The following is a 23,565-nucleotide window of genomic DNA, read 5'->3' on the forward strand; positions in this document are numbered from 1 at the left end:
TTGCTTAAGTTTAGAGTTTGGAGTTAGAGATATTAATATTTGTTTACTTGTAGTTGAATGTTAGCCTAGGTTTGGTTTGGGAAGTCTGGGGGGTAGGGGGATGGGATAAATCATTGTGTAATACTTGTGATGTATTTTTTTGTTTATGATAAAAACAATAAAATTCTATATTGAAAAAAAAAAAAAAAAAAAAAAAAAAAAAATTTTAAAAAAAAAAAAAAAAAAAAAAAAAAAAAAAAAAAAAAAAAAAAAAAAAAAAAAAAAAAAAAAAAAAAAAAAAAAAAAAAAAAAAGGAAAAGATTTTCATATAGGCACATACACATGTGTTTCCAATTTGATTGTCAATAACAAAATAATATAACATATTATAATATACATCAACAATAGCTTTCATGGAATTATTGTCCATCTCTCTCTCTGTCTCTACACACACACACACACACACACAAACACACACACACACACACAGAGAGAGAGAGAGAGAGAGAGAGAGAGAGAGAGAGAGAGAGAGAGAGAGAGAGAGAGAGAGAGAGAGATTTGGTCTATGGTTAAGGCCAGTGAGGAAAATGGGAGGTGGAAGTATGTTGGATATGTTTGTCACCTTGAGTTATTTGTAAAAATAATAAAGGCAGGATACAAATAAATACATAAAAATATATGCAGAGATCGTTTTCACTGAGTTTCCATGTTCACTTCAGCTGGAAGGATTGTTTCACAAGTCTCTAGGCTCTTCCCTCTAACGTTAGTTGAAAAGTCCTGGTGAAGAATACACCACGATCAATACATCACAAAAGTTGGATTCATTCACCAGTGCTAAGCCAGATCCAAACAATACACATTATACATTCAGTTGGCATCAAAACTTCCACCATGCAGGAAAGCTGTGGAGCCCAGCACATGAATTTAGACAAAGGCTGAGAGAAATGGGTCAGCATTCAGTAAGCGGGCACAAATACATACAGGCAGTGGTGGGATTCAAATATGTGAACAGCTGGTTCTCTGTGTGGATGCCGTTTCCGGAAGTCCATTCTGGGCCTGGGCAACAAAAAATTACCTACCGGTTCTGCCGAACTGGTGCGGACTGGCTGAATCCCACCACTGCATACAGGGTTGCTGAGTTCAGGTGGAAGGTGCTTTTTGTTGACAAGAAGGCCCTAATTTGTTTCTTTAGTTGTTAGAACTGACACAGAAAAGACAAAGCTGCAATATGAGCAAATAGCTGTGCATTCTTAACTTACTGCTTGGACAAAGTATACAGCAAAATACTTAGAGATAATGCTTGCTGTTTTGTAAACTTTTCGGATTTCCAGATTATTTCTCTTTTTCCTGTGGTTTGTGCAGCAGAGATGTTTGATAATACCAATGGTCCTAGAAAAAACATTGATTTGTAATTATAGCTAAGACAGTTAATCAAGAAAGAAAAATTCCTCTAAAAATTAATGGAAGGAGGCATGGTTCCTAATCTCCCCCACCCCAATACTTTTATAAAAACAGTGTCATTAAAAATCAATACAATAATTATTACAATCATGCTTAATATCACTGTGAATGAATGCTGGCTGAGTTATTCATTTAATCTAAAACCGGCAACTTTATATAAGCATTTGTTATGAATTAAAACAAGGTTTCATTCCTTATTGTTTCCTTTTTCTAGGCAGAGGTTCAGCTATGCTTTCTGGAAGCACAAAGAGATGCTGTTGAGCAGATGTCCTTAAAGCTATACAGTGAGCAGTACAACAGCAGCAGCAATCGAAAGGAAGAATTTGCGGATATGTCAAAAGTTCACACAGTGGGAAGTAATGGGTAGGGAGCTATTCTTTTTGTTGTTTTATTCTCAGTGATCTGTATCTTCTTTTTTAAAAAACATGATCTTCTCTTCCTCACTTCTATGTTAGCCAGAAATATTTTTCTTACTAAGCCAAAAGACAGGGAATCCATCATTCTCTCTCTCTCTCTCTCTCTCTCTCTCTCTCTCTCTCTGTGTGTGTGTGTGTGTGTGTGTGTGTGTACTGTAGAACATCAGTCTGCTGCAACTCATTTCCCAAACTTACTTGATCACTGACTGGGCAAACTAATTACAGCTGACCAAGTTTGTTTAAAGGTTTCATCCTGGAATACATTGATTTGTATTTTTATGCTTGTATTTTATTTGTTCTGCACCATTTGTACAAAAAAATGAGTACAAAATTAAATGAAATCTAGCATTTTTCCCAGCATCAACCTAAATATCTATCTTTCACAGACTTTTTTTTCCAGCTATGGTCAATCTGATGTCCCTGCAAAATTGACAATTCAGGCATGTCAAAGATTACCTGATATAATCTGGTAATTAATTGTAATAATCACTGCTTCTAGTTGCAATGCAGTGCTGGTGACCTCTGGGCCAATAGCTTTGAAGCAAAATGGGATTAATTATAGACAAAATAGAACTCACTACATAATCAGGACCTCCTAATATATGTAGCAAAATGTAGCTTTTAAATTCAGCTCTGCTGCCTCCAAATAAAATGGATATAATGTAATGGAAAATAGAAAATATATATTTGTGTCATAGGACAGACTTAATATCTCCCATGTGCAGTTCATTTATTTTAGGCCTGCTGAGGTTCTTTACATTTACATTACAGTACTGTACTGTATTGGACAGTACAGTACTGTACAGTACTGCATTTTAACAGAGTTGTTGCCCCCCTCCTCTTTCAAATGTATGTGTATGAATGTATACATATGGCAAGGTACGTATATGATATCATTTTAATATATTAGTGCCCGTGGTGTAGTGTGTGTGTGTATGCTAGAAGTCATTTGCTCCTTTTTGTCAGCTGCAACCTCACTTGCACATTTTAAACGCACCCAAAAACATTTATAATATCCATGTTGGAAATAAATCCAATATGAGTAACTTATGATTAAAACTACCCATGTAACAAAGTTATTTACTTCCAACATGGACATCTATTGTCGCATGATGCAAGTTGTTCCAAATAAAGCTGTCTTTTGTAATTGAGTGATGATGATTTTGTCCATGTTGATGGTATTCAAGTGGTACTCCAAAAGTTTTGGGCTTGCACCTAAGACCCCTTTTATTATTGTTACTATCTTTGCTTTCTATTGCAATGGTAGTTCTACTTCTATTTGCAGATCTTTTTATTTTGTGATTTTCTCCAGTTCTTTGTCCTCTGTTCAGCTGTCTCCAGGTGCTGCCACACCCACTATCCAGACTTTTTTTATCTTTCTTATCGACAATTATTAAGTCTAAGATGTTATGTGGCAGCTGCTTGTCTGTTTGAAATCTAGAGGCCCAGACCATTTTAACTTCTTCATTTAGTAGTCCCACCTGTTCTTGTTTGCTGGCAAATAATATTTCTTGCAGATACTTCAATGCACCATTGTTGCTACTTTGTCATGCCATTGTTTATAGTCAGTCTGTGTGAACTTCTTGCAGAAGCACTTATTATTGTTATTGTTGTTATTGTTATTATTATTGAATTATACTTTTATTGTCAGTATATGCACGTATCTTTTACTCACAGTAGTTTGATGTGCGTAAAAGTACATTTTCATGGAATGGCTGTGCAACTTGTTTTAACGTGTGTATGAAAATCCCATCTATGCCTAAAGATTTAAAAATGCTATTATTGTTTCCCTACACAAAGGGAAAAAGTACCAAGAATTGAATGTAAAAACTTTAGGGATATTAGTTTCTTCAATATGCTTCAGTAGTTATTTGAAAGTATAGAACAGGTAGCAGAGAGCCAATTTTGGGAAGTACAACGTGTTGTTATATAAACAGGACTATACAAACAAGATTTTTCACCTTCAGAAAGTCATGATGAAATGAATGAATAAAAAAAGAGAAAATTTAATGTATGTTGATTTAGACAAATTTATGATAAAGTGAGTAGGCTTGAATAATAGGTTGTTTTGCACATATCTGAAATCAAAGGAAGTTTGCTGATGCAGTAAGATTGATATATGATGGGAATAAACCTGGCATGAGAATAAATGGAAAGCTCAGTGAATGATTCAACAGTGAGCAGACAATAAAATGAGATATCCTTGGTCTTTAATGTATTTATTGATAAATGTATAAGAAATGTTTGTAATAACAGCAATACGTTACATATGTAGTAATATATCTGCATTTTTATATGCAGATGATCTGTTATTGGCTAAGATCAAATTAATTTACAATAAATGTTAATTAGATTGTATGATGCAATAAGGATCATGAATCTGAACATTTGTGTATCAAAGACCAAATAAAATAGAATGAATGATTGCAAGGTAAGAAATTAGAGTTGGTAGATGAATTTATGAATCTTAGTAAAATGTTCACTAAGACTGGGGGAAAAGATGGAGAAATTTGAGGTGTATAAATGCCAGTAGAAAGATAATGGGTAATATGTAGTCTGTTGTGATAAATGAATATTTGTGACCAAAAGCTAAAATGGCTATGTGTAAGAACATGTTTCTGCCCATTTGGATGTATGAAAGTGAGAGGTGGATATGTTAGCAGAATCATAAAGATAAATTGGATGTAATGGGAATGGATAGCTTAAGACGTGTGCCTGGTAAAAGAAGAGATCAGATCAAGAATGAATAAGTGCTGAATAAGAAGCTTAAAAGAACAAAACATGATGTATGAAGTAGTGTATTAATATAGTAGAAGCAAGAAGGCTTTGCAAGGATAGAAACATATGGAGAGATATAGTAAATGCTGCTGGCATGAACTAAATTCAGATTTCTTTTTCTTTTTTTTAGCTTGTGCCTTTAATTTGATGTACTACTTCTTACTGTTTTTCTTTGGTTTGCATAACATTGCTTACCTTGAATAATGTGCTGGGTCTCTCTCTGTGTGCTGTAGTGTTTAAACTAGGATTTTATATCCTTAGAAATAGCCAGTTCTGGAAACCAAAAAAGAGGTGGGAAATCAGGTTTCATTCTGAGGTCAGAATCTTCTCTGTCTTGGAGGATGACACAAAAGAACCATAAATGGCCAGATTAGATTAGATTAGATTAGATTAGATTAGATTAGATTAGATTAGATTAGCAATAATTTCACCATGTAACCCCATTCATGGACTGCTCTTAATAGTATTTTTATTCAAACAATTGCTGATTGCTAATGATGACAGTTTAACATGGTGCACCAAGACATCATTATGATGCTTGTGTTGACTGCACTGCTTCATGTTATAACTGCAAAAAAACCAAAAAACCAAAAAAACAACAAAACAACAAAACAAAACAAAACCCTAAGCAGAGTTTGAAAGGTGATGCATGTTTCATTATTTGTTTGTAAATAGCTAATAAAAGCCACATGCTACAATAATGTACAGTTCCCCAAAAATATAAGATCATATTGCCATTTGACTTTTGGTGATTATTTTTTAATTCAGTAACCAGATGCATACAGAGCTATGTGAAAATGCATCGTCAACATTTTTAGCATTATATATCAAAGTGGTAATTTGTCAGTTCACTCAGAAAGTGGGAGTGTTTCTGAATACAATCAAATCAAAAGAAAACTAAAAGAGAATACAGCTGTAAATAGATAAAAAGAATGTTAATCTAGTTCACTTAGACAGACATGCTTTATATATTGACCAAACTAATTATTCATGGTGGAAGGTTATTTCACAAATTATATTTTAATAATAATAAATTATAGGTCAATATGACTCAGTTTGGTGTAGTGGTTAAAACGTCAGGCCAGAAACAAGGAAATTGTAAGTTCTAGTTCCACTGTAGACACAAATATATGCATATATTTTATACATACTCATAGATTTGGGTACACAAATGTACACACATACAGTACATACAGCGAAGCATTCTTTCACATATTCTGGCCGTATGCCATTTATAATGAGGCTTATTTCTGAATATAGATGTCTGGGTTGAACTAAAATTTTCAAGTTATTTTTAAATTCTGCGCTGCTGGAATGAATGAACCACTTTCAGAATTTATTTGGGGAATAAAAAGCAAAACTGCTGAGCAGCAGAGCCAAGAAGATAAATTCCTAAAGATTAGAGAGGATGCAAGAAGAAAAACAGAAAAGTCATATTAGTTGATAATTCTCTACTACAAAGAACATAAATGAATTTGTTCCAGCTGGTCTTATCAGGTTGTAGAGTAGGCACTCTGCCAGAAATACTGATTAGAGATGTGATGCAAATTAGTTCAGTGATAATTTCTGCTCATCCATGAGATACTATGATGAACAACTACAGCCCATCAATATGGACTTGAGTCTGATTTTAGGATTTAATACTAGAAAAGAAACTCATTCTATGCTTGAATACTTTGGAATTTGAGAAGTATGTTTTAATATATTCAAAGCAATTTTAGGTAGAATTGCATGGCATGAGAAATCTGTAGGAAAAGTGGGATGGGATGATGCAAAAAATTAAGAGAGCAAGAGAAAGAGAGAGAGAGAGAGAGAGAGAGAGAGAGAGAGAGAGAGAGAGAGAGAGAGAGAGAGAGAGAGAGCTTTTTCATTCTAGGGCTGAGAGATAATGACTACTACATGAAACTGACTTTCAAGCAAAGTTTACAATTCATTAATGTTAAAACAATTTATTTGTATAAATCTGGAAAATTAATATCTACACCGCTGATAGAAATTGAAGCTTCTTTCATTAACATCTATCCAAGCAATACTCAGATTATTTTTTGTAAACAGTTATGAGAATGATAATAATTATTAAATAAATGTATATGCCATCTGATTCCCAGTCACATATAAAGGCAGATGGCATGATTGTCATGGCCCTGTTGGGCTTATCTTTAGATGTAGAGGAGAGGAAGGAAGTGGAGGCTGGGGTATCTGAGGGCAATAATGTCAGAGTAAGTGATTCCAATGAAGCCACTCTAGTTGTAACAGAGTAGCAATCTCCCCAGGGACTCCTTGCCTGCACCCATTGATAGGCTCTCAGACTCTGAGGTTTAGCCATACAAGCCTAAGCAGAGGCATGTGATAAGGATCCAGTAGCAGAGAGCTGAGCTTCAGGTGGGAGTGGTTTGATAAAAAACAGACCAGTAGATGAGTAGACTCTAATGAGTGATGTGTATGTACGTTTGAATGGAGGCTCCATATTGCTGATTAATTGGCCTTGTTCCCTGGGAGAATGCTAAGAACAACTTCTATGAAAACATATTTTTCCTTGTATATTTTATTTAAGGCAGCTGCTACCTGGTCCAAAACACAGCAATGTGAGCAGTAACAAGGACTTCTTGTTATGCCCATCTGTCATCACTACTATTCAAGCTACCAATTAGCTTTCAGGTACAATTGAAGGTGCTGGTCCTCATATATCAAGCCCTTCAATGAGACTGATCCTTTGCATGACTGCCTGTCTCCAATAATTTCCACATTCTCCGTTCATTCATGTAGAGTGAGTGTATTCCAGGTCCCCTCAATTAAATATCATTTTGTGAGATGGAAGAAGCACCCCTTCTCTTCCATGCCCCCTACCCTCTGGAACATCTCCCCATTCGTACATGTACCACCAGAAGAGAAGGGGAGAGAAGACCCTTTCCAACCTCTTGCAGGAAGGAAGGAGGAGAATCAGGACTTGCAAGCAAGGGTGAACCTGAAGGAAGAGGTATCATGAGAATGAACGAATAGCTAACAGAGACTAGTAGCCAATTTATGAACAGTATTTAGGGATAGAGTGGCTTGTCTTGTCAGAAGAAAAAGGCTTTGAGTAAGGTCTATCCTCCAGAAAAAAACCCCAAAATATCAGAATGAGATAAAATATTAAAGTTGAACAACAATCATTTTTTTGTTTATTAATGGTACTCACAATATTATTTTCTCATGAGAAAGACTCGTGAATTTTCATTTTATATTATGAATTAATGCCTACACCTTAATAAATATGTTTGCATTCAAAGGATTAGGTATGCAACATTGCATTATGATTATCTATCCACGAAGTTAAAATATATTCCTTATGACTTAATTTTTCAATACAGACAAAGAAACTAAATGAATTTATATTCATATTCTGTAGCATACTAGGCTGTCCATGTTGCAGTTATTTTAACAACAGAGAAAGATGACCTGTATGGAATCAGAATACCAATCTGTCCTGCTCAGTATTGTCTACATCAAAGACAGTATTCCATACATTGCTGAACTCTGCTCCATGTAGTGGGTTCTGAGACTTGTAATCTAGAAAGACATGGGTTTTGCATTCCTATTTATATTAATTGGCAATGGATCATTAGAATTTCAAACAGGAGCTTTTTCCAGTCCTCCTGGAGATATTAGCACAAAGATAGGAAATTTTTGGAGACTAGGAGTGACATATTACATTTTTTCAGAGAGTCACCATAGGCATGACAATAATGTATAATATAGGCTGATGTCAAAAGTGAAGGAATCTGGGAGGGGGATTTGGCTTAATAAAGAACCTTGGAATACAGGTGTTGCTTTTCACATGGTCTATGCAAAAAGGCAAATACTAAAAATAATGATTAATTTTGAAGATAGTATTATTAGGTACAATGTAATTCCTTAACTCATGGACTTGGTCATAGACTATGTTTCCTTGATTACAGGTTTCTGGATTGGTTTCCCTTTACAAGAACTGATAGAAGTATGATGAGGAGAATCTTGCATATTTAATAAATAGGCATTCAATTAAATATTTTGCGGAGTATAATGAAGTATCAGATGACAGTGATACCGCATATTGAGTACAGGAACATTTCAAATTTTATGCTATTGTGGCTCCATAAAATTATAAAAAAAAACCTTAGTTCCATGTCCACAATAAATAAAAGTAACGGTTTCATTGAATTTAAGGAATAATAAATTCAAGAAATAAATATGCCACTTGTTTTAAATATTTACATTTAATCTACATATCAAATAAAATAATGATAATACTTTACAGCTTTATAAAATAGAACATTACCCTGAGAATCATCACCCACCCAATAACATTTAAAGCCATATTGAAGTTACATTGTGGCAATGTTTTACAAAAATCTTGTGTATTATTTTCTAATATCACATTATTAAGTTTTCAGAGCTGGCTTACATAATAGCAATGGGAAAAAATCAAGAACTGTGATATCAGATTCTAAGAATGGAAGATTTAATACATGCTTGATTTATTTTGCCAATAATTTCATCAACCCAAAAATGGAATGGGTAATTATCCTAGATCTAATTCTCACCAAGAGCTGATGTTTGTGATAAAATGCACACAATATCTTCTTTGAATTTGTGATATTGGTGGAACAGAAACTCAGCATGTCACATATTTGTCATGAGCCAAAGTTAATTTCAACAAATATAAAGAGATGATGGGCACTTTCTCACAACACTGTAATCAGATAAATGTTTGAGATATGAAGGCCAAATCAGTTTATATTCAGCCCGTATCAGTTTCACATATATACAACCCTCTCTATAACTACATAAACCTGTTGATATTTTAATGCATAATATTTGCATTTAATGACTCTTTTTCTGTATAGGCACTTTGTACATTTTATCCCTAATAAGTACATTTTTACGTGCAACATTCTCTAAGGCACAGATTTTAATATGTCATTTCTGCATTAAGAATTGTGGTACAATAATCACAGATATGTCCAGTGGTATTCAGTATCTGAAAAATAAATAGCCATTTTTTGTGACAGTAACTTGAAAAGGATGGAGAAATTCTAGGATTTAAATAGGCTTGAGTTGAATGTGGGAGTGTGTTACATTTAGGGTGCTGCATATTTTTGTTTTGGTTTATGAGCAACCCTGGTCATGGTACATAAGATGTACATACAAGTCTTTTAAACAAACAAACAAACAAACAAACAAACAAACTCTGGGTGCTATATATCTGTAACTGTATTTGCATCTATCTTGATTTCTGTGTTCTTCAGTTTGCAAATTGTGTGTGTGTGTGTGTGTGTGTGTGTGTATTTGTGCTGTATCAGATTTCACACCTGCCATGGCAATAAATCTTAGCTGTTCAGACACTTTTACTCCATACTCAGGAGCAGAATATATGTATGAGATATTTTGTTTACAATAAAATCTACCATATTGTATATATGAGATTTCTTGTTTACAACAAAATAATTAATCTACTCATGCTGTTTCTGTAAGCTTCTGCTCTTGAGTATGGGGTAAAAGTGTCTGGACAGTCAAGATGTATTGCCATGGCAGGTGTGAAGCACTGACAGTGTCCAGGACTGTGGTTTGAAAGGAGTTTTGCTGTCATATTCTGCTTGTGAAAGTTTGTCATGCCATGATGGAAGTAGAGAGAAATAACAGTCTGATGCAGCAAGGATTTTCTTCATTTAAGAGGAATACATTGATAGGGTTGCCTTTGTATTATCTGAAAGTTCTAATATAAAGTTTCATGTTATTAAAAACATGTTATTTCATGTTATTAAAAATGTAACCTTAAAATGTAATCAAAGTGTAGTATTATGTGGCTGCTGATTTTGGTCTTTGCTTAATTTAACTCAACTCTATAGATGCCAAATATTTATGTTCAGGATCTTCTTGTTGCATCATTGGATTGGTTTTCCTCAGGCCTACAAAGAGTATAATAGACATTACACATGAAATTCAAATACACCAAGCGTATGAGTTTTGATAAAGTATACCACACAGTGTTTACAGTAGAATTGTACAGTACTTTGGATTTGTTTCCCTAAGATGCTTTAGTGTATGTTGGAAGATGAATTGCCCAAAACTTTTAAAATCATCTTTTCTCAGGATCCTTCAGCTGGCCTTTATAAATTCACATATTCTATATACTGATCCCCTTTCCTTTTCCCTTCCCTCCTTCTCCTTCTCCTTCTCTTTCTCCTTCTCCTCTTTCTCTTCCTCCTCTTCCTCCTTCCCCTTCTTCCTTTCCTTTCCTTTCCTTTCGTTTCCTTTCCTTTCCTTTCTCCTCCCCTTTTTTATATTGTGATGTTTTACTTATTCACTAGGCTTTCAATAGAGAATAATGTTAATCCTTTTAAGCTCCTTATTCTAATGATTTATTTTGTTGGAAACCGTTGTGATCCTTCTTTGAATTTTAATGATTGCTGGCTATTCAAGGATTCATTGTTTTGACTTCCTGTCCTTACCTTTGTTTCTAACATGTCTGTAGGGAACACCTGTCTAATACTGTATCTGGCCTTGGTTCTCACTGGCTTACCATCTTCACTCAAGCCTATCTTAAAGTGTTGTGTTGAAATGCTAGCTATTCATGCATGAAAATATACTTGCAGAGATAGGCAGATGGACAGCAAAAGGATGGCTAAATGGATTGAGTCATTTTTCTCTGAAAATAGTTCTGGTGCAAATAAATGCTCATCATGATTATCACACAGAGAAGTTTGCTGAATATGTCGGCACTTTAAAAACTGTGAAGACACTGTATTTATAATTCCCATTTCTTACTTTTTTTTTTGAAGCGAATGAAATATGTCTGCTTTTGTTGACAGAACCTGGCATAATTTGCTGAGACGTGGGTCACGGCTTATATTTGTGTTGCATCCCTCCTGTTTAAAGTAAAGAATCTTTATGCAGAAGAGAAGATGCATTTTTCCAGAAAGCCTTATTCTAATATATAGATTTGAACATTCTAATCTATTATGCATAATGCTTTTTTCTTTATCTGCAGCCTTTTGGACTTTGATTCAGAATACCAGGAGCTTTGGGATTGGCTGATTGACATGGAATCCATAGTGATCGACAGCCATGACCTGATGATGTCAGAGGAGCAGCAGCTGCATCTTTACAAGGTTAGAGCTTTTGTGGCTGCCTTTACCTAGCTATAGGAGATCTGATGAGTTTGACATGTCTTTCTCTCACAGGATAGTTCTGTGTTCATTGTATACATCATGGTGTCTATTAGAATTCCCTTCCCTGTCCCCAACCTCATTTCCATCCCCTCTGTGCTGCCAAGCCTGAGCCGATATCATAATTGTAAGAAAGTTCCCTTCATCACATGCCATTTGGTACAATCCTATAGGAGGACAAAGATTTGTCACTGGATGAATTGGAACGGATGAAACTGCATCCTTAAACAGACTGAAACGACACGAAGAAAAATAAAATGATTGTAGTAATGAGAAAATGTGCTTTGATAGGAACTATTTTCAGAATTTCTATCATTTTTCATTCTTTTTAGTGAATCTATTGTTTCAGGATATAGCATTCTTCCAATAGAATTTATGTTAGTTATTTATTTTGAAAGCAGATACTCTCCTTTTAAGAATGCACGATTGCTATGAATGAAGAACATGAACTATAAATGTGTGCATTGATTATGACTCTTATTATTTAATGCAGAGAGAAAAGGACAGGGAAAATGATCCTTTTCTCACTATTGCTACTATACAGGAAGTCCAATTATCCATCCATCCATCCATTTTACTTTTAGTTTTCCTTTTAGACTGTTCAATGTGTAGTGGAAGCAGAAGGTCAGGAATGTAGATTTTGTTAAGGCTTTATACGGAACGATCAGGATGTAGTAAATCTTTCTCATTTAGGAAATTTTTATTGGACTAATTGTGACAATTGTCCTCCTTGAGCATATGGCATATTTCAAAGAGCAGACTGTAAATCATGAAAAATGGAACAAAATTAATAACTAGCTACAGAATCAACAACAATATAGTTTAGCAATCAGCCTTTAGCTTTTAAAAATTTCTTCCAGAAGAAATTACAGATTCAAAGTCAAAACAAATTATTTATTTTTTATTTATCAATTATGCTTTAAACTATTTTGCTTTTTTCTTTGGAATTTGTATAGAAATATTTTGCACAAAATGTTTGAATGGAAGAAAATTATTTACTTTTAAATAAATTGGTAAACTAGTATGCCAGCTGTTTATTAGTATATAAACAAACACTGAATATTAAATACATTTTTAAGTGTTTTGCTTTTAAAAAAATGAAAAGTGCTTAGTAACTTAACCAGTTTGTACACCAGATGCTGCCAGTTTGGTGCAGTGGTTAAGGGATCAGGCAACAAACAGAGAAACTGAGTTCTAGTCCTACCTTAGACACAAACCCAGCTGGGTGACTGGGGCCAGTTGCTTTATTTCACCCTTAGGAAGGAGGCAATGGCAAATCACCTCTGAAAAACCTTGCCAAGAAAGTTGCAGGAAATTGTCCAGGCAGTTTCTCAGTAGTGGACTAAACTAAATGGAAGAAAACAATTTTTTCCCAATTCTATTTCTAGTTATGTTTAAAAGTTTCTTCAAGCTTTTTTGAGTGTAATAGTCTTAACTTTCTTAGATTTTCTGATATGATATTACAATAGTACATTACATTAATGACCAGTACTATCTATAACTGTTTGATATATGAAGTGAATGATGTTGTACAAAGCCTCTAAGGCAGCGGTTCTCAACCTATGGGTCGCGACCCCATTTGGGGTCGATCGACCATTTCACGGGGGTCGCCAAGCAAGGCTGTCCGCCATTTTTTTTCCCTTTTCCGACGGGTGCCTTACCTCCCTTGGGCTGGGCCAGCTGGTGGTCGGCCTGCTCCATCTCTGCCGCTTGCGAGCTACGCCTCGGCCGGTGCAGGGGGAGGAACCACACATGCACGGCGCTCCCGGGCAGGGAAAGTCCTCGACTTACGACCCGTTGGGTAGTCCTCAACTTACGACCGGTTTAGTCCTCGACTTACGACCGGTTTAGTCCTCGACTTACGACCGGTTTAGTCCTCGACTTACGATCGGTTGGGGGTCGCGGCATTAAAAAGGTTGAGAACCACTGCTCTAAGGGCAAAGGCATGGTAGAAGCTGCTTTGATGTCAAAATGACATTGTGTACATCATGATGTTATTGTACAAATGACACAATGCCCCTCTTGCTCAGGAACATAATTGGCTGAGAAAGAAAGCACTATGAAACAATATTCATATGCCACAACCCAAAGAGTTTCACCCATCATAGCTCAGTTGCTTAGTTGAATGTATATCTAAAATAAGACATTAAGAATATAAACTATAGAAAAATTTCTACAGACACTATTATATGCAGTTATATGCACAGTAGACTTATATTTTGTACTTTTTAATACTATTGATTTTACTTCTCATGTTTCATATATTAAGAAAATATTCTAAGGATCAAGATAAAACAGAATCAAAATGGTGTAGTATACCCACCTACTATAAACATTGGGATCCTTATTTACAACTCCCAGGATGAAGTTTAGCCCCGTGCATGATTTCTAAATTGGTCAAAAGCTAATTATGCATAGTATCACTTGTAATGGAGAGAAAGTTTGGTGTAGTGGTGAAGGAGAGAAACCAGGAGTTGTAGTATTGCCATAGGGATAAAGCGAGCTGGGTGACCTTGGGCCAGTCACTCTCTCAGCCCTTGGAAGAAGCCAATGCCAAACTACCTCTGAAAATCTTTCCAAGATAACCACAGGGACTAATCCAGGCAACACTGGCTTGAAAGAACCAAAAAGAAGGGGGGAAAAAACACCAACTGGAATCTTCTTTTCATAGGCCATCTTGGAATTACCCTGACAATTCTGACTTACTTGTATTAGAATAAGCCAGGTTTCTATTCAGTCCCTTTTGATCCACAAATTCTTTTGGGATAGTTACTTATGTTCTTGACATTTAGGTACTTTGAGTGTGTATGTGATAAATGATAAAAATAAATTGCTCAACTATAATAAAGCTAAAATCTCTGTTTGTTTGTTTTTAAAAAACTATACTATGTCTGTAAAATAACTAGAAATTTTTAAAAGGGTATTTTTTTACTATAAAAATGGAGACGTCAAATTTACATGAAATGAAAACCATCTCAGATTCATAGAAAATATGCCACAGATACTTAAAGAATATTCAAATACCAGCAAACACTTAAAATAATCAGATATTGAGTGATTAGTATTTTGGGTTAAAAATAGCAATGTAAGATTTGATTTGGGAATATGATGCTACATCTGGAAGAAGACTGATATGAATATTCAGTGATAGCAAAAAAAGGCTGCATGCAGTTTTAGTCATAACAGCCTTTAGTTCAGGAATAAATTTAAATTGCACTGCAAAATACTATAAACAGTAGGACTACACTACAATCATGATTAGAAGACAAAAAGGTAATTTGAAGCATGCAGGGTACTCATATAGCACCTGTTAGCAACTCTTTAAACAAGATGTATTTGCTTTAAAGAAGGGCCAGCAGGTGCTATTTGTGCACTCCAAATGCTCTAAATCACGGTTGTCAAACTCGATCGCGTCACATGATGTATCGTGACGTATCATGATGTTTTTGCCTTTGCGGAGCCAGGGTGAACGTGGCCTACACATGATGCATCCGGCCCATGGGCCGCTAGTTTGACACTCCTGTTCTAAATCATTATTTTTCCTTTAGAAGTTGGATTGTTGCATGGTCCTAATAGGGAACTTGGATATTTTTCTTTCAAAAAGAATTAAGCTATGTTGATTTGGTTACTGTCTTAATATTAAAGACATAATAAAATCTAAAATAAAGCATATAACTGAAGCCAAATCAAAATAAAATATAAAACAGAGACTATAGTGTTTGGCCATTTCATTATGCGCTCTCTGGATTATCGATTCTTCATCTACGTGTAGGTTTAAGATGGTCTGGATTTTCATTTTCATAAAACACATTCTCCAGACTGGCAACACCATCAAATGCTTTTCTATGATCAGTCAAGCACATATTGAATTTTAGAGGTTATTCTTTGGATTTCTCAATTATCCAGTTTACATTAAGTAATGATGTCTCTTATTCCTTTGCTTTTCTAATGCCAGCCTGAACATGTGGCATCTTACTTTCCCTTGTAGGGATCTATTATGTCTTAGATTATTTTAAACATTAGATGGTAGCACGTGAAAATAAATTTATTTTTTTGTTCTGGCCTCATTTTTGAAATATGATTCTAAATTGGCCACACAAAAATGAATACATTCCTTGAACTAGAAAAAAGAGTACCTCTAATATAAAACTAACTACAGTATAATATAAAGCAGCATGTATTATAGAGAGAGATAATATTTGTGCAAAAATATTGTATTGATCTTCTACATCTGACATCTGAGAGGAAAGTTAGTTATATTGGCCAATCTTGTGCACATTTACCAGGCAGTAAATTGTATTACATTTGCCTGCAGAAATTAGGCTTCACTTGTGTTCAGTACTAGCATCAATTCCTCAGCTGCCTGCATGGAATCTTATAGCAACCAGGTGATTAACCAGATACAAAGTAATACGTGAGAATTTTCCAATGTAAGAACAATTCTGAAATTGATCAGATTTAGAAAGTAAATTTGGAGCCTATTGTCACTCTAGTTCGTCCTTATGAATGAACAAAGGAGATGACTGTAATGTATACACCAACCTAAGGTAGGTTGAAACTTGGCTCAGACTTCAGCATTGGCAACATCTAGCAACACTTTTAGCACTAATAATAAAATTCAAAATTTGTTATGAGTCACATTAAAAAATATGAAAATTTTAAATTGTTTACAAAAATCCATCAAATTCCCAGAACTTGTGATATGAGGATGACAAGAACTACAGTCAATTTCAAATGATTAATGCCTCTTGTTAAAACATGCCCATGTATTGATAGCTGGCATTTATTATCATCATCATCATCATCATCATCATCATCATCATCATCATCATCATCATTATTATTATTATTATTATTATTATTATTATTATTATTATTATTATTATTATTATTATTCATTTCAAGCCTTGCTGGGGAAGTGATTAATGCTATCTGTCACCACGTGTGGGCTCACTTGAGAACAGAAACTGAGCTTTGAAGTAGACAATGTGCATCTTTTTGGTACAAAATTTACATACTAATCCTCACACTTTTCAGTGTTGGTCAGTATGGACTGAATATCTGAGTTGTTTGACCTGGTCATCTTCTTACAGAACTATGCCATGAATATTTCTGTGGATAAGCACTATCTGATGAACAGTCTCTTTAATTCATGATACTCTCCTACACCAACCAGTTCATTGTACTTTCTCTTTTCCTGTGATGAGTTTCTTAAATCCACAGAATTTTCCTTCCAGATATTGAACTGATAAGTAATTGCACCTCTGAGCCAGCTCAGCAAAGCATCTCTGCCAGGTTACATGCTGTGTTATCACTACTGCCAGCAGTAATCTTTGCCTCTATGGAGTCTATAAATGAGAAAGATCTATAATAAAGCAAGTATGTTGCAAGACAAGAGTATGCATTAAAAGCGTAATAACAATATAGAAATAGCCAAACTGAGTATGAAAAAATGCTCTGTAAATTCACAGTTCAGCGTACGTTCACTGTGATGGGTTTTGTTTTTTTTTAGATCTCATACTGATTCATATCAACTTCTCTGCTCTCTTGTTTTATGCTGATAGATGCAGACAGCATGTCTTTTTTAAAAAAAGGCATAGAATTCAGTCATATTTTGTTGCCTCTTGGCTTAATCTTTAATTGTTTTCACATCCAAAGAATTCTCCTTCTGTTGCCTCTGGAGGACATTAGAATACAAAATTGTTTAAACAAACAAGTCTGTAATTATTTTGAAACCTTCCTTCAGATGCCATTGGATTGTAGTCTGACGTAAAAATGATCCTCAACATATGGACAATACACAGTTGGCTTTCTTGTTATAATCTACTGGTTTCCAGCATGCCAGAGAATTGAATGTTGAGAAGTAAACATTTGACATTTCCTGCTTATTAGGTTGCCTAGCCAATAATGTTTCTAGGAATTAGAATTAGAATTAGAATTAGAATTAGAATTAGAATTAGAATTAGAATTAGAATTAGAATTAGAATTAGAATTAGAATTAGAATTAGAATTAGAATTAGAATTCCTTATTGGCCAAGTGTGATTGGATATACAAGGAATTTGTCTCTGGTGCATAAGTTCTTAGTGTACATACAAGCAACAAGTGATAAATCATGATCATAATCATAAAATACAATCAACATAAATCATAGGATACAACACACAGTGATAGTCAGTATACTAAATAAAAACAATCAACATACATTATACTAGGTTACTAAATAAAACAACCAATACAAATAATAAGATACAAACAACAAAGTTGTAGTTATAAGAAGCTAGTAAACAGGTAATAGGATGAGAAGTATAATAGTAATACAGCACTACTAGGTAGTTTGACATCCCATGACATAAGGCAGTGTTGTGGGAATTACTTGTTTAACAGAGTGATGGCATGAGGAAAAAAACTGTCCTTGTGTCTAGTTGTTTTGGGGTGCAATGCCCTGTACCGTCATCTTGAGGGAAGAAGTTGAAACAGTTTGTGACCAGGATGTGTGGAGTCTGTTGATATTTTCACAGCCCTTCTCATGCCTTCTCAGGGTGGGATGTGTATTACAACTGTGAGTCCCTGGGTCAGTAAACCATTATTTCAGACACAAAGCTGTGGAGCATTTGGTTATTCTGACTAACAGAAGGATAAGAAGATGAAAGTGGTAGTGATATTGGTCAAGCAATGCAACAAGTAAAGAGTTTGGATAATTATGTATCAACTTTTGATTTGATGGTATGGTAAAGACTGACATTAATATCCATTTAGTGATAATGCATACATAGCTGTGCATGAGTTTGTGTTTGACTTCTGCATGAGTTGTCTTTCAGTCGTGGAACTAACACCTATTTCTTAGTCATTATTTTGCTTTTAAAACACACAACCAAAATTAAATATTTTAGATATGTCTTGTTTATTCTAATAAATCAATCTATTGTACAGCTAAATGTCAACTATGTTTTGTTTGTATATCAAAAAAATATGGGCCCTGATGGCCCAAACATTCTATAAAGTTCCAGTGGCAACTATCTTCAAGAAGTATTATAGGATCTGGCCCAAGCATGGAAACTCCTCTTATTAATTCTTTAATAGAAACCTCTGTATTGATGCAATATTTCTGTCTGGAGCTTTCAAAATTTAAGCAAATAAGGGTTTATTGAAGCTGTGGAGAGTAGAAATGAGTATACTAGATGAAGTTAATAATAATTCCTTACATTTTCCCCAGAAGATTAATTGTGTTTTAGATTAAAACCCCATTAAATTGAGTAAGATATGATTGTTAAAATTGTTAGCATGTAGGGAATAAAATTAACCAAACAGTTCTTTACCAATATAAAAATGTTGGCATCTCCTTTGACATTTGAAGGTTTGATTATGAAAACATTTAAGGTGCTTGAGATACATATTATATAAAATCTGCCCTGATTAAATCTTCAGTAAGGAGGTGTGCATGGTGGGTTTGAAAAATGCTGCTACTGGCATAATGATTTATAAAGAATATGTTGATTTAATAAGAGGAGAGGTTAAACACAAAGCTGTCCTATAAAAGATAGGTTGTTCCCTTGGCTAAATGGCATTAAAATTTGTGGAAAAAAGTGAAAGCTTTCTAAAGAAAGTTAGATTAAAAAAAACAGCTACCTGCCTTTTCCCCTGGGTGAGGTAAATAGTAGCTGGAGGGGAGAGTAATTAACATTGGACAAACAGGTTTACATTAAATGTATGTAGAGTTGGAACCATATATCAGCAGGACCACCTATTCCCAAAAGTACCCATCAATTGTGATCAACAGCAACCGTTCTCTGGTTGCTTCTAATCATCACAGCTAATGAGAAATATGTTCTGGCATTTAAATCTGTGGAACTTTTACATCTACTAAAATCTTTTTTTTTTCATTATTGTAATTGTTATATGGTCTCCCTCCCTTTCTCTCTTCTGTTCAACTATGTCCAGTTCTCAGATACTGACTAGACAAGCCCCTGCAGTTTTCTTGGCAAGATTGTTCAGACTTGGTTTGCCAATACCTTCTTCCTGGAGCTGAGAGAAAGTGAATTGCCCAAGGTCACCCATTGGGCTTTGTGCCCAAGGCAGGACTAGAACTCACAGTCAGCTGGTTTCTAACCTGATATCTTTAATTGCTGCTAGCTTTAATTGTTGAGCTGGTTCTCAGTCTTTTTTATGGCAATATTAATAACATTAAAATACACTCTATTTTAAATGTTAGAATGGCAATTTATTAGTTTTGTTCTTTGTATTTCACGTTGAAATCATTGACCAAATGTGAGAGCTTCTTCTGTCAGGATCAGAAACAAACAGCCTGAGACTGGATTAGTTCATACTGAGACTGGATTAGTACAATCATAAGTCCTAGGAAGAAACCACCCTTATCACCATCACCTCCAAAAGTTTTAAGCTAGTTGCATCATGCAGATAGAAAAAAACAGCACAAGAATTTCAACCTTATGCCAAAGGTGTTCCCCCCCCCCAAAGGAACTGGACTTTCTTTGTTTTGCTTGAAGACTTTTCACTTCTCATCCAAGAAGATTTTTGGATGAGAAGCGAAACATCTTCAAGCAAAATAAAGACCAGTTGCCTTTGGGGGGGAAAAAGCACCTTTGGGACAACCATGAACTAGATGACTGAGAATCTCCGTAGACAATTTCACTATAAATAGGGGCTGAAATGTTATAGTTATTGAAATGCTTTCATGACAGCTTCATTACTTTTTACATAAAAAGTCAGAGATCTTGAAATGTCTACTTGGTCTGCTTCCTGTTAGTGCTAAGAGAAGTCTTGTTAGTTTACCATATTTTTTTAAAAAAATACCATCTGCACAATTTGCTGCCTAATTTATGTGCTCACTCTGGCATCTGATCAAACAATTTTAGAGTATAGTTTTATTTATTTATTTATTATTTTAAAACAAATTTATATGGCCTCACGCACGGTGACTCTCACATGGTGACTTCAGGTGGCTGACAAAATTAAAAATTCACATTACAATAATTCTTTTTTAAAATTTCTTTTTAAAATGTCTATATTAATCTGGACTTGGAAAAGAGTACTTTGATCCTAACTTTCAGTTCATTTCATTGCTGAACCTGCCATTATGTTTCCCACAGTGTAAGTGTGTTTGAGATAAAGCCCTTGCATTCCTGCATCATATTGTGGAAAGGATAGGCTCATTAATAATTTCTCTAAGTCAAATATAGTATTCTTCACCAAAAGGCTTGCTTTTTATTACTGGAGAATTAAGCTGTATAGTAAATAACATCACTACAAATCCATTATTTTTCAACCTACTGTTGTCTAGAGGAAACAAAACAATCAGAGCCATAGGTTTATTAATGCTGTTCTACATTTTACAGGTATCAAAAACCGGGAGACTATCTGTCCACTGCACAAAACTTCTTTAGACAGCTTTAAAACCAAAGTTATTAGTTTTTTGTTTTTTAGTTCTCATATCTGTTCCCACAAAAACCTAAGACCCTTGGAACTAGTCCAATGTAATTTGTTAAGGTCTAATTTCTGAGTCCCCAGGAATGTGCCTCTGTTTCTTTGTTACAACTGGCATCAGGAATCAATTTTCTATATGACAAAGCCTATATGAGACTTTGTCACCTTACATTCTGTGTAAAACTAATGTCTAGGTAGGTGGGTTTTTTACTTACTTGAATAATTACCAATCATCTCAAGGGGAAGGGCATTGAATTAGGTCTTTCATACTGCGAACTTTAATCCCATAGCTGGGTTTATTAGGAGGGTCAAGGGATAATTGAAATAATATGGCCTCAGTGCCAATCTTTACAGTGACTGGATCACCTTTATTTTGTGGGTGCTAAGGAAGGAATAATAATCCAAATAGTAACTAATAACTATTAATAACTTAGTAATTCATTTGCTGCTAAGTTGTTCATGGTTGTTATGATATGGGGAAATACATCCTTTTTGGTTTGTGCAATTGTCATTAGGAGGCTAATGGTTAATGCTTTGTAATTATTAAATATTAATGATATATATTTTTGGGCTCATCAGTGAGAATAATCAACCTTATTAGTTCCTTATGGAACTTCCTTTTTTACTGTTCTTACATTCTACAAAGTTTCTTTTTTCCAGTATGATTGTTGACTAAATAAAGCTTACACTTACCCAAAGGAAATCAAGAAGAGATTGATTTATAAGCAATTTGAAACTATAGTAATCAACAAAAATAAGCATGCATTTGTAAAGAACAAATCTTGGTATGATAATCTTAACTTGTTTTTGATCATATAACTACTTTAATAGATTATAGGGATGCTATAGACATAATATATCTTGACTTTATATCCAAGGCATGCTCATTAACAAGATAATTACATGGATGATATTATATTTAAACAAATACTTAGCTGACTTTACAAAACTAGATTAAGTGAGGTGCCCCAAAGTTTAATTCTGGATTTTCTACAGATCAATATTTCTTTAATGACTTGGATGAAGAGATGGAGAGAATGATTGGGAAATTTGCAAATGACATAAAATTGGGTGAGAGAGCTGACTCTCTAAAGTACAGAAATAATCTTGATCCAAGTAAGTTGGAGAAATGAGCTGAAAGAAACCAAATGAACTTTAACTGAGGCAAGCAAAAGTTCTTCACTTAGGAAATAAAAATCAAATGGATAAATGTAGAATAGGGGATAGCTGGCTTGGTAACTGTAAAAAAGATATTAGAATAGAAACTAAATATGAGCCAGCAGTTTCATTCGGGTACAAAAATGTAAATGCAATTTTAGGTTGTATGAATAGAGTATAATTTCAAAATCATAGGAACTATTCTATTTATTTTTATTTATATTCTAGAAAATAAGGTGACCAACCGTCCTCCTTTAGGGAAGACAGTCCTCCTTTTGTAAGTTCTGTCCTCCCTCAAAAAGTGTCCTCCTTCATGTCCTCCTTTTCGATATTTGAAGACTAATCTGCAGGGCTTTTTTCCCCTCATAGAACGCTCAGAACGGCATTCCGGCACCTTTTTTTGATGGTTTTTTTTTCAACTTTTGCATGAGCTGTGCTACTCCCACTATTGGCTTTCGAAAGCCAATAGGAATTGCTGCTGAGCGCGCCAAAACGCCCGGCTGGCAAACTTTGCACATGCAAGTTGTCTGTATTATTGTTGCAATGAATAAAATATTTCTTTTATTTATGATATTTTTTTCTTCAATTTATTTGTGTCCTCCTTTTCATTGTAAAAAAGTTGGTCACCTTATAGAAAATTGAAATCAAATGTTATAAAAAAAAACCTTCTCAATCAGTGAAACCAAGGAGGTGGTGGACTCTTTTTCACTAGATGTTCAGATGGAGGCTTGACAGCTACCATTTTTGATGGAGTGCTTTATTTGGATATCTGCTTAAATGGTCTTTTCCAAATCTATTATTCTATGTCTCTGTGTTAATGCTCAATTTTTATTCATTTAAATAATTTGGTGATTTACTGATGAGATATGTGGAAATGTAAATGAAGAAGAATGTAAAAAATATAATTTTATCTTTGTTTTTTAATAATAATAATAATAATAATAATAATAATAATAATAATAATAATAATAATAATAATAATAATAATAATAATAATAATTTAATTTGTACCCCGCCCTTCTCCTCACCGGACTCAGGGCGGCTAACAGCCTTATAAAACCACAGTACAATAAATATCCATTAAAACCAAATTAAAAGAAAATATTTGAAAAGGCCAATCNATAATTACATGGATGATATTATA

The 23,565-nt window shown here is 34.4% G+C and overlaps 1 protein-coding gene across 1 annotated transcript in view; it reads left to right on the top strand.

Moving 5' to 3' along the window:
- Window positions 1-23,565, top strand: part of AKAP6 (A-kinase anchoring protein 6) — a 190,673-nt gene that overhangs the window by 90,243 nt on the left and 76,865 nt on the right. Inside the window, exons 7-8 of the mRNA XM_015813076.1 lie at window positions 1,655-1,803; window positions 11,644-11,764. Coding sequence (XP_015668562.1) covers window positions 1,655-1,803; window positions 11,644-11,764 — 270 coding nt within the window. The remainder of the gene's footprint in view (window positions 1-1,654; window positions 1,804-11,643; window positions 11,765-23,565) is intronic.

This window comes from Protobothrops mucrosquamatus, unplaced genomic scaffold (genome assembly GCF_001527695.2).
Source record: "Protobothrops mucrosquamatus isolate PMUCROS unplaced genomic scaffold, P.Mucros_1.0 scaffold133, whole genome shotgun sequence".
In the NCBI taxonomy this organism is placed as follows: domain Eukaryota; kingdom Metazoa; phylum Chordata; class Lepidosauria; order Squamata; family Viperidae; genus Protobothrops; species Protobothrops mucrosquamatus.